At 41.7% G+C, this 13,367-nt stretch overlaps 1 protein-coding gene across 1 annotated transcript in view; it reads right to left on the bottom strand.

The window, feature by feature from the left end:
* Window positions 1-13,038, bottom strand: part of LYL1 (LYL1 basic helix-loop-helix family member) — a gene marked incomplete at its 5' end in the record, with an annotated part of 44,143 nt that extends 31,105 nt beyond the window's left edge. The window contains one exon of the mRNA XM_082256247.1: window positions 12,695-13,038. Within this exon, the coding sequence (XP_082112373.1) occupies window positions 12,695-13,038 (344 nt within the window). The remainder of the gene's footprint in view (window positions 1-12,694) is intronic.
* Window positions 13,039-13,367: the final 329 nt, after the last annotated feature.

Raw genomic sequence — 13,367 nt, forward strand, 5'->3', positions numbered from 1 at the left:
CAATGCTGAGGCTGCAACTTCTTGCAGACTGAACAGATGGTGGTAATGAGAATAAATCATTCAGTTTGATAAAACCTTATTAACCGCTTGCCTACCGCCGCACGACGATTTACGTCGGCGGTCAGCCCCTCACAGGCAAAGCGACGTAGGGTACGTCGCTAGCCTGTGAGGGTCCAGGGAGCGAGCGCGCGCCGCCAGAGGCGCGCTCCCGCGCGTGTGCCCGGCGGACCCGACGTCCGCCGGTCACTCGCGATCGTCCGTTAGAGCAGGAGAAAGGCAGACGGCTGATGTAAACAAGCCACCTGTCATTCTCCCCTGTGTAAGAATAGTGATCATACGGTTCTACTATGTAGGACCGTTGATCACTGTTCTTACACCTCAAGCCACAGCCAATCACAGTTAGAATCACGCCCCTAGGGACACACATAACCCCTCCTTCTCAAAAAAAGTTAACCCCTTCACTGCCAGTGTCATTTTACAGTAACAGTGCATATGTATTGTCACTGTTAACCCCAAAAGTGTCAAAAATGTCAGTCAAGGGTCCGATCTGTCCGCCGCAATGTCACAGTACCGCAAAAAAAATCGCAGATCGCCGCCATTACGCGTTAAAAAAAAAACAACAAAAATGACCAAAATCTTTCCCTTAGTTAGTAAACGCAATAACTTTTGCGCAAACCAATCAAAATACGCTTTTTGCAGTTTTTTTTACCAAACATAGGTAGCATAAAACAAATTGGCCTAAAATATTAAAAAAATTTTGATTTTTAAATTTTTTTGGGGGGGAATTTCATGTAAAAAAATGTGAAAAATATTGTTATTTTTTCAAAATTGACACTCTTTATTTGTTTATAGCGCAAAAAGTAAAAATCGCACAGGTGATCAAATACCACCAAAAGAAAGCTCTGTTTGTGGGAAAAAAAGGACGTCAAATTCGTTTAGGTACAGCATCGCACGACCGCGCAATTGTCCGTTAAAGTCACGCAGTGCCAAATCGCAAAATAGGCCCTGGTCAGGAAGGGGGTAAAATCTTATGGGGCTTAAGTGGTTAAAGATTTGAGGACATGTAAATTAAGTTCCTTCCATTAAGTTCAACTTCCTGCATTGGCCCAGGGGAAGACCAAACAAAATGTGCAAAATTTGCCTTGTTCTACCACACCCTTGGACCAGCTTGAATATAAGGTCAATAGTAGAAAGAAAGGTTAAGGATGGCCGCCTTGCCTTCAGTTTTCCAGATTATAAGAAACTCAAGTACAATTTTCTCAACAATTTAGGGATGAGCTTGGGTTCATCTCTGGGATCAGTCCAAAACCTAGGAGATAGCTGTCAGTTCTAGGCCTATGAACTTCAGGTGGGGGACTGTGGCCCTATTGTGTCAATGATGTCATGAGCATCCTTGTCCCTTTGTGTATGAGAAGCTATGGAGCGGGAGTCCCCCACCCACAGCACATTGGCCCAGCATGACAATCGTTGTTCCTTTGCGTACATGAAATTATGAGGTGGGGAATCCTCCACCCACAGCTCTTTGGCTCGGGCTTTAACAGCTGCCTTTAGGGTTTGACCAAGCCTAGTCTCAGTCCCTACTCAACATATAACAATACCGAATTTGGAACACAGATTGCTAAAAAAAAAAAAATGTGGGCAAGTTAATGGAGGTGGATAAATATCTAATTAAGAAATACGAGATCCAGAGACAAGAATAAATTAGTTCTCCTTCCATGTTTTTTGAGCAGGTGCCTTCACTAAATGTAACAATATATATATATTGAAGAAGCAGTGAAGATGGGCACCACTCTAATTAGGCCCCTTTCACACGTGGTGGACCTGATCAGACCCGCAATTGACACTGGTGGGTGTAAACGGACTTGTAGTACTTATCCGGACTCATCCTTACTATTATAATATTTTATATTTAATTTCATATTATAAAAACTGCCTACTGACTAACATCAATAAATAGTCAAAAAACATTGTTTGTATAGTTAGTTCTCCTATGCCAAGTTAACCACTTGCCTCCTCACGACAGTAAATTTACTGTGGCGGGGAAACCCATTCATGACAGCTAAAGCTATTGCTTATACAGTTCAGTGGTCATCACTGTATAAGCAATAACAGTGTAAAGAAAAAAAATCCCTGATCACATCCTCAGAGTAGTACAGGATCACTATGATGAAACTAAGCTACTCTGATGACAGGATGAAAAAAAAATAGTAAAAAAAAAAAAAAAAAAAAAAATGTTTAAAAAAAAAATAAAAGTTATTTATTTATAAAAGAAATTGAGAAAAAAAACAAATTTTATTTAATGTCTTCATTTTCCTAAAAATTGTGACAAGAAATTACAATTTCAAAAAAATTGCTATGCCACTTACTAAATACCTTGGACTGTCCCCCTTAATATACCTTGCTTTGTGAACTGGTGTGCAGTCATGTTGAAACAGCAAGGGGCCATCCCCAAACTGTTCCCTCAAAGTTTGGAGCATGAAATTGTCCAAAATGTCTTGGTATGCTGATGCCTTAAGATTCCCTTCACTGGAACTAAGGGGCCAAGCCCAACCCCTGAAAAACAACCCCACACCATAATCCCCCCTCCACCAAATGATTTGGACCAGTGCACAAAGCAATGTCCATAAATACATGGATGAGAGAGTTTGGGGTGTAGGAACTTGACTGGCCTGCACAGAGTCCTGACCTCAACCCGATAGAACACCTTTGGGGTGAATTAGAGTTGAGACTGTGAACCGGGCCTTCTTGTCCAACATCAGTGCCTGACCTCACAAATGTGCTTCTGGAAGAATGGTCAAACATTTCCATAGGCACACTCCTAAGTCTTGTGGACCGCCATCCCAGAAGAGTTGAAGCTCTTATAGCTACAAAGGGTGGGCCAACTCAATATTGAACCCTATGGACCAAGACTGGGATGCCATTCAATTTCATGTGCCTGTAAAGGCAAGTGTCCCAATACTTTTGACAATATAGTGTAGGTCCGATATGGGTTATTAAGATAATGTTGGTGGGATGCATTAAATAAAGAAGACTGCATATTCGCCTTCATGACTGCTGGAAATTCAAGCTTGTTCATTGCTTTAGGACCAGTGTAAGAATCTGGGCCTAAATGCTAATTGTAAATATCTGAGTTTGGCGAGGAATCAATAACTTGCCATATTATCTGTACAGTACAGCAAAGCTCAGGGAGGATAAGGGAGAAGCAACATGATGAGCCAATCAGGTATACTGTAGTGCAAGGTGCATGCTGATAGATGGAGTGATCAGAGTGGTAGAGAGATGAGCTTCTTAGTGTGCTGCTCCTTTCATTGTCCAGTCACATGGTGGGGAGAAGTTCAGTAAGTGAAAGTGAAACTGCAGCATAGAAAGGTCAGGTCCTCCCCCCTGCTAGATTGGGTTTTACTATAAATATCAGGACTGGATGGACAGAAATACAAATCCTTTTCCAGGTAAACAGTGCTTATATATGAATTTAACTGGTATATTTAGTTGTTTGTCTGGAGTTTAGCTTTAAAGTACACAGGTTGCTGCTTGGGAATTAGATATTGAAGTATCCAAATGCATTTTTATATTTAGAGCAGATGATTTAGGATAGACATGTGCAGTTTGTTTAGTTCCAAATCGAAATTCGGATGAATTTTTAGTTATTCACAAATTCGGATGTATCCAAATTACCGAATTACAATAGTAACAAATTTAAACAAATCCAAAATAACAAATCTGAAGTTCAGGCGCAATTCGAATTTGAAAAAATTTGACTGAATTCGAAAAAATGATTGAATCAGTATTCAAATTCAAATAGAAAATATTAGAATAGAATAGAAAATAAAAGAATAGAAAATAAGACAATAGAATAGAATACAATAGAAAAACAATAGAAAATAATAGATTAAAATAGAAAAAAATCTAGTATATCACCATCTTCCAAAATTTGAATTTTGAATAGAACGAATTTGAATAGAAAATATTAGAATAGAATAGAAAAAAATAGGACAAAAAAGAATTTAACCACTTAAGCCCCGGAAGATTTTACCCCCATTCCGACCAGGGGGTATTTTGCGATTCGGCACTGCGTGACTTTAACGGACAATTGCACGGTCGTGCGACGCTGTACCTAAACGATTTTGGCGTCCTTTTTTTCCCACAAACAGAGCTTTCTTTTGGTGGTATTTGATCACCTGTGCGATTTTTTGATCACGCGCTATAAACAAAAAAAGAGCGTCAATTTTGCAAAAATAGCAATATTTTTTACATTTTTTTATATGAAATTCCCCCCAAAAAAAATGTAAAAATAAAAATGTTTTAACATTTTCGGACAATTTGTTTTATGCTACCTATGTTTGGTAAAAAAAATCGCAAAAAGCGTATTTTGATTGGTTTGCGCAAAAGTTATCGCGTTTACTAACAAAGGGAAAGATTTTTGTCATTTTTGTTGGGTTTTTTTTAACGCGTAATGGCGGCGATCTGCGATTTTTTTTGCGGTACTGCGACATTGCGGCGGACAGATCGGACCCTTGACTGACATTTTTGACACTTTTGGGGTTACCAGTGACATTTCTACAGTAATCAGTGCTATATATATGCACCGCTACTGTAAAAATACACTGGTAGTGAAGGGGTTAACTTTATTTGGGAGGGAGGGGCTGTGTGTGTCCCTAGGGGCATGGTTTCTACTGTGATTGGCTGTGGCTTGAGCTGTAAGGACACTGATCAACGGATCTACATAGTAGATCCATGTGATCAGTGTCTTTACAGCGAGGAGAATGACAGGTCGCTTGTTTACACAAGCTGCCTGACTTTCTCCCTCTCCCCCGCCGATCGCCGAGTGGCCGGTGGACATCGGGTCCGCTGGTCACACGCCCGGGGGGGTCCGTGACCACGCGGGAGCAGGAGCGCGCCTCCGGGGGCGCGCCCTCGCTCCCTAGACCCTCACAAGCAAGCAACGTAGCCCTACGTTAGTTTGCCTGTGAGGGGCTGACCGCCGATGTAGATAGTCGTGCGGCGGTCGGCAAGTGGTTAATAGAAAAAAACAGAAAAGAATACAATAGAAAAACAATAGAAAAGAATTGATTAAAATAGAAAGAATATAATGTATAACCATCTTCCAAAATTCAAGTTTCGAATAGAATGAATGAAATAAAATAGATTGGAACAGAAAAGATTAGAATATAAAATAATAGAATAGCAAATAAGAGAATAGAATAGAATACAATACAATAGAAAAACAACAGAAAAGAATAGATTAAAATAGAAAAAATCTAGTACATCACCATCTTCCACAATTTGAATTATGAATAGAATGAATTGGAATAGAAAATATTAGAATAGAATAGAAAAAAATAGGACAGAAAATAATTGAATAGAAAATAACAGAAAAGAATACAATAGAAAAACAATAGAAAAGAATAGATTAAAATAGAAAAAATCTAGTATATCACCATCTTCCAAAATTAGAATTTTGAATAGAATGAATTTGAAAAGAAAGATTAGAAAAGAAAAGAAACACATAAACATTAGCACAATGAATATAAAAATTGAAACGCTTCCATTTCAGATGCTTTTCTACACAAATCAATGAATTCAATACTCCGGGCTATGGGCCTATTACCAAGTACAGCGGCCCCCACTGTGCTTATATCCTATACTGTAAATGGGATACAACCAAGGTAAGAAAAGACAATGATGTGGCACTTGCAATTCCTCTATACATCAAAGTAAAAAAAAATTCCCTTCAGTGACACCATACACATAAAATGGTACTACAATGCACCTCCCTCAGCTACATCCCTAACAGCTTGTTGACCATATCACTTTGGTATACAGTGACAAGGCGGCTCTATTGCGCTGGATCACGTACCTAGTACATGATCCAGCCCTTCTGGGTTGGGGGCACATAGGCGTCCCCCCAGCGGCCCGCTCCCACTGTGATTATTCACAGCAGGAGCTGATTGCCGGGTACTGCCGACTCGATGTCTGCCTGCACCCAGCGATCATTTCTTACAGAGGCAGAATGGCAGTAAACAAGGCAGATTGCTGTAGGAAAGGCATAAATCCTGTGTTCCTGCAAAGCAGGAACACAAATCTTTGCCTTTCCCTAGTACAAACACCTCCCACAGTTTAGTAAAACACTAATTATGCACACAATTAACCCTTTGATCGCCCACTAATGTTAAACCCTTCCCAGCCAGTGTCATTAGTACAGTGATAGTGCATATTGTTAGCACTCATTACTGTATTAGTGTCACTGGTCCCCAAAAAGTGTCAGTGAGTGTCCGATTTGTCTACCGCAATATCGCGGTCCTGCTATAAGTCGCTGATCGCTACCATTACTAGTAAAAAAAATTGTAAAAAAATAAATAAAACTATCCCATAGTTTGTAAACGTTATAACTTTTGCGCAAACAAATCAATATACGCTTATTGGGATTTTTTATGCCAAAAATATGTAGCAGAATACATATTGGCTTAAACTGATGAAGAAATTTGATTTTTTTTTAATTTTTATTTTTATTTTTTTTGGATGTGTTTTATAGCACAAAGCAAAAAATATTCTTTTTTTTTTTTAATTTTTAAATTGTCGCTCTTTTTTTTGTTTATAGCGCAAAGAATAAAAACTCCAGAGGTGATCAAATACCACCAAAAGAAAGCTCTATTTGTGGTAAAACTGAATTAAATTGTATTGGACTACAGTGACGCACATTCATGCAAGTGCCAGGTAAAGTAAGGCAGTGCCGCATCGCAAAAAATGGCCTGGTCATGAAAGGGTTACCTTCCGGAGGTCATGTGGTTAAATAAGTAAAGTGCATGTATCAGTAAAGTGCAAAAATCAATAACACAATATATCAACTATAACAATCACTATATAGTGTATAAATATTGTAAATAATATACAGTATATCCGATAAACAGTGTTGAGTTTCAGTGGTCATAAAGTGCTCAGTGTCTTATGCCCAGAGGTAGAAAATCCAATATCTTCACTTATTGTGACCAATATGTGCTCTCCTTGTGAACACCCCACTTACCAGATCTCTATGACCCTCTATAAATGGGTCCTAAAGCGTTTGTTACCCTAAAAAAAAAGAAAATGGATTCTGTTTCCTTAAAGCATGTTATACAGCACAGTGCTTTGGCCCCCCGTATCACCTAAAAAAAACCTGGCTGATCCTGCCAGTTTCTACCCTCCCCCCCTGTAAACTGACCACGGCTGAGCCCTGACACCGTGGTCAGCGCACGTGTCTCCATCATCCGCAGCCCTGCACTATCCTCCTCCCCCCTCCCCTCCCTGCCTGTAAGCTCTCACTAGTGCCGCTCTGCTCCCCACCCAACTGGGGATGTCAGATGGGGAGAAGAGAGTCGGGAGTCACGTGAGCACCGATAGGCGCTGTGAAAACAGGTAGAAATCTGCTTTTTTTAATAAAGCTCAGGAACTAGGATACAGGTTGTAATCTAACAGAGGGGATGGTATAAAGATAACATAGTGACCAACAACCACTTTAATCGTTATAACAGTATATCTTCCCTACAGCAGCTTTATCCAGATTCTCTTCCCAGGACCACTTCTTCATCAACTTTTCTCCAGTTTGTTTATGCAAAGGGGGGAAAAAAAACAGGAGCCTCCAATAGTTTAATTCCACATTTATTTGCAATTTAAAACAATTAAAAACACTTTCTTCATACAAAAGATACAGCGCATGTAATCCACTTAGTAAGCCCGCCAAACTAGTTTTGTCACACTGATGTCTGGCTGTTGGCCGTTAGTGAAGACGTCAGTGTGACGAAACTAGTTGGGCGGGCTTACTACGTCACTTCCACTTTCACACTTCTGGTCTGTGGAGAGCATGTGGCTCCAGGAAGTGGATTACATGCGCTGTAGCTTTTGTATATACACGCCCTGTTATGAAGTGAGTCGGGTGTTCACAAGGAGAGCACATATTGGTCACAATAAGTGAAGATATTGGATTTTCTGCCTCTGGGCATAAGACACTGAGAACTTTATGAACACTGAAACTCAACACTGTTTATCGGATATATTGTATGTGTCTCACACAGAGACTTGTGTTGCTGACTTTTGCACAGAATGTATATTATTTACAGTGAATCAATAGATGTCCTCCCATGATCGCGCTGCTCGCACGCCGGGCGGCACGCTCTGTGATTGTCGAGTCCTTCGGACTTGGCTGATCACAGGACAGGGTTAAAGAGGTTGTAAACCTCCGAATATTTTTTTTTAAACTAACACCTGAAAGAAAAACACATAATGAGCTAGTATGCATCGCATACTAGCTCATTATGAAATACTTACCTAAGAACGATGCCCCGAGGTGCCGACCGCTCACCTCTCTAATGGGTGACATGTTGTGTCGCCCTTCTTCCGCGTTTGCAGCATCCGGCCATCTGATTGTCTGGAGCCGCAATGACGTCACTCCCTCAACCGTAACGGTACGGGGCTCTGAAGGAACAGCGGCCGTTCCTTCGGAGAGCATGTGCCAGTGATGTCACTGGCTGCATGCAAAGTAAATTTCTCCTAAACGTACATGTTTAGGAGATATTTACAGTACATATAGGTAAGCCTTATCATAGGCTTACCTATAGGTACAAGTTGCAGAGGAGGGTTTACTTCCTCTTTAAGGGCCAATGATAGCTGATCACAGCAGTAAACAGAAGCAGGTTATCAGCTTGTTTTCTCCTTATGATCAGCTCAAGGAGAATAGAAGAAAGCCGGTAACTGGCTTCTGTTACAGGGACATCGGTCCCAATCTGTGCCCAACATGCTGCTAATCAGTGCCAACCAGTGCCACCTATCAGTGCCACCTTTCAGTGCCCACCGGTGCTAGCAATCAGTGCCCACCATTGCCTACTATCTGTGCTTATCAGTGCTGCCAATCAGTGCCACCTACCAGTGCCTATCAATGCCCATCAGTGCTGCCTAGCAGTGCCTAGCAGTGCCACCTATCAGTGCCACCCATCAGTACCCATCAGTGCCACCTCTCAGTGCTCTTCAGTGCCGTCTTTCAGAGTTCATCAGTGCCAACTATCAGTGTCCATAAGTGCTACCTATCAGTGCAGCTTTATCAATGCCCATCAGTGCACCTCATTAGTGCCTATCAGTTCCCATCAGTGCAGCCTGTTAGTGCCCAAACATGCAGCCTCATCAGTGCACATCAGTGAAGAAGAAAAAATACCTGTTTGGAAAATTTTATAACAAACTATGAAAAATGTTTTGTTTTTTTCAAAATTTTAAATCTTATTTTTTTTTTTTTCTTTAGCAAAAAAAACAAAAACAAACAAAAAACCTAGTGGTGATTAAATACCACCAAAAGAAAGCTCCATTTTGTGAAAAAAATGATAAAAATTTTGTTTGGGTTCAGTGCTGCATGACTGCTGCATGACCGCGCAATTGTCATTCAAATTGCGCCAATGCTGAAAACTGAAAATTGGCCTGGGCAGGAAAGGGGGTGTAAGTGCCTAGTAAGCATGTGGTTAAGGACGTAGTTGAGGGAGGTGCATTGCAGCAGTTTTATATGTATGGTGTCGCTGAAGGGAATTTATTTACTTTAATTTATAAAGGAATTGCAAGAGCCACACCAAATTGTCTTCTCTTTTCTTGCCTGCCTTAAAAATAACTTTGTTAAAATAGTTGGGGATGATTGCTTGTATTGGTATCTCAACAAGTGTTATCTGGTATTGTAAATGCTGATCTCCTTTTTTTTGTGCTTTTTACTTTATGTCTTGTATTGATTAAAAATGTAAAATAAAGATTGCATAATAAAAAAAATAGTTAGTGACTACTTAGCGACCAGCATCTATTGAGACAATAAACACTTTTCTCAAAAGTATGTAATGCTCAATATAGCATAGAGTGCAAGGGTCAGGAGTACATAAGGCACAAGGCGCAGGGTCAGAGGTGTGTAACACACACTGCAGAGGTCAGGGGTGTGTAGCATACAAAGTGCAGGGATCAGAGGTGTGTAATGCACAGTGAAGGGGTGTGTAACGCACAGAGTGTAGGGGCCAGGAGTACATAACACACAGTGTACAGGGTCAGGAGTACATAACACAGTGTAGAGGGTCAGGAGTACATAACACACAGTGTACAGGGTCAGGAGTACATAACAAACAGTGTACAGAGTCAGGAGTACATAACACACAGTGTACAGGGTCAGGAGTACATAAAACACAGTGTACAGGGTCAGGAGTACATAACGCACAGTATACAGGGTCAGGAGTACATAACGCACAGTGTACAGGGTCAGGAGTACATAACACACAGTGTAGAGTGTTAGGAGTACATAACACACAGGGTCAGGAGTACATAACACACAGTGTACAGGGTCAGGTGTACATAACACACAGTGTACAGGGTCAGGCGTACAAAACACACAGTGTACAGGGTCAGGTGTACATAACACACAGTGTACAGGGTCAGGTGTACATAACACACAGTGTACAGGGTCAGGAGTAAATAACGCACAGTGTACAGGGTCAGGAGTACATAATGCACAGTGTACAGGGTCAGGAGTACATAATGCACAGTGTACAGGGTCAGGAGTACATAATGCACAGTGTACAGGGTCAGGAGTACATGGCACACAGTGTACAGAGTCAGGAGTACATAGCGCACAGAGTGCAGGGGACAAGAGTACATAATGCAGCTAATGCATGGGTCAGAAGTACATAACACACGTAGTTCAGAGGCCAGGACCACATAATGCCTGCTGTCAGACTACAATAGACCAGGTGGGGCGTTGGGGAAGATTTCTCTATCCACCTCCTTTGTGTAGATGGAGGAATCTGTTAGTTTTTTGACATCCAGCCAACTGGCTGAACGTAAAAAAAAAGGAAAAAACATCTATGTCAGCTTTAGCCTATAGGCAGCAGAAGCAAAGAGGTGGATTTTCGCTGTACATTTATTGGCCACAATTTGTTCACATTAATACAAATAGTTCTATATATTATTCTATATAAAGATATTTGTATACTAAAGTCACATTTTTGAAAATTACTAGGTAAATCAAACAAGAATCAAAGCCTGTAACCTACATATTCCTGGCTACAAAAGAAACAATGGTATAAAACTGGAAAGTGGAAACAACCGATTGTCTACTTCTAAGACAGGGGTGGGGAACCTACAGTTCGGGGGCCGTATGCGGCCCCCGAAGTCATCTGGTCCGGCCCCCCATCCAGCTGAGTCTGTGTCTCTCAGCTGATTTGTCAGAATGGAGCTGATGCTTCCTGTATAGTTCCTGCTCTGTTATGACAGTCTGAGGGAGTCACAGGCAGAGTGATATCAAATGCACTCTGCCTGTGACCAATACAGGAAACATCACCTCTTCCAGCCAGAGCCAGTAGTACCAGCCAGAGCCAGCAGTACCAGCCAGAGCCAGCAGTACTCACAGCAGTACCAGCCAGAACCAGCAGTACCCACAACAGAACCAGCAGTACTAGCCAGAGCCAGCAGTACCCACAGCAGTACCAGCCAGAGTCAGCAGTACCTACAACAGTACCAGCCAGCAGTACCTACAGCACAGTACCAGCCAGCAGTACCAGCCTGAGCCAGAAGTACCCACAGCAATACGAGCCAGCAGTACCAGCCTGAGCCAGCAGTACCAGCCAGCAGTACCCACAGCACAGTACCAGCCATCAGTACCAGCCTGAGCCAGCAGTACCCACAGCAGTACCAGCCAGCAGTACCTACAGCACAGTACCAGCCTGAGTCAGCAGTACCCACAGCAGTACCAGCCTAAGCCAGCAGTACCCACAGCAGTATCAGCCTGAGCCAGCAGTACCAGCCAGCAGTACTCACATCATAGTACAAGCCAGCAGTACCAGCCTGAGCCAGCAGTACCCACAGCAGTACCAGCCAGCTGTACCCACCAGAAGTACCAGCCAGCTATACCCACCAGCAGTACCCGCCAGCAGTTCTTTTCAAAACTTACCACCACAAAAAAGTCGACTGCGCTCCAGACTGACTGACGCAAACCTGGAAAACCTGTTGCGAGTAGCAACATCATCAATACCAGCTAACATCACACACCTCACCAAAGAGAAGCATTTGCAGCCATCACATTAGGGGTGAGTTAATTTAATGTTTGACCAAATATAACAGGCTAATTTTTAAGGTGATAATTTTTTACGGCCCCCGAATCATTTTATAAATACCCAAATGGCCCTTGGCAGAAAAAAGGTTCCCCACCCCTGCTCTAAGAAGACAAAAGAACAGAATGGGAACTATGATGCTGGAGAAAATAGTGGCTATCCTGAACGATACCCAACAAACTTTCTATGAATTTGGTCTTCTTGGATAGACTACCATCAAATACCTAGAGTGAATTTAGAACTATTACTTTTATGAAAAGTCAGATTTTGCCCCCCCCCCCCCCCCGCCAGGTCTCTGCAAGAGTCTCCCACCCAACCCCTTACCCCATTTACCGACCTACATCTCTAAAAGAAGTGACTTTAGCAGAATGATGTTAATAAGGGCCCCTCAAACAAACAAACAGGGCCAAACATTTTGTGACTACAGGTTGTGTCAATCAGGCCCATATTTATAACTATGGTATTCCAGCACATATTTATAACTGTATTTTATATATTTATATACACTTGATTGCAATTGTGATACCTTGGGCAAAGGCAACCACAACCTTTCTGAATGACACACATTACAATTAAGTTTATAGTCTTCTAGGTCTTACCTGGAAAGATAGGGGTGAGCATGGAATTGTGGAGAAAATAATGGTGTCCTTATCCCTGGAAGTGTCAGCATTAGAGGGGGAACGGGGCGTAAAGTAGTGAGTTCTGGCCGCAGTGCCACCCGGCTATGTCCCAAGCTGATGACAGGCACATGGGCAGGCAGTCCATCTGTTGGTCGCTTTTCATCTGTGGCAGGCTCATCAGGAGAAGAAGGAGAGCCACATGGACGAGGAGCAACCGGTGTACTGATTGTCACATCAGATTGTTTCTCTGCAGGGCTACCATCTTCATCCATTGTAGCATGTGGGCATTCCAGAGGTATGCTTTTATCATCAGTAGGACACATGGGCACCTAAGAATAAGCACAATAGATCAGATGAATGACCCTTCCCATAAACACCTGATCACCTTATGACCAATCTAGGTTCTATACACTGCCTGCTATCAAACATTAGGTATATAAAAGCTGGCCACACGCTAGTTTATTTTGTTTAAAGTTTTTCATTTTAAAAATGTTTGTTCAATTTTCTTATTTAGTGGGACCAAGCCAATGTTAATTTTGGATCGCAGTAACGAGAAAATATGAAGGAGCAGGATGCAAAATTTTTCTTGAACAAACTCATTTTTAACAGTGTATGTTGTATTAGTTTGGGAAAGTCTAAAATGGAACGTTAA

The sequence above is a fragment of the Pelophylax lessonae genome (genome assembly GCF_965119305.1).
Source record: "Pelophylax lessonae genome assembly, chromosome: 4".
In the NCBI taxonomy this organism is placed as follows: domain Eukaryota; kingdom Metazoa; phylum Chordata; class Amphibia; order Anura; family Ranidae; genus Pelophylax; species Pelophylax lessonae.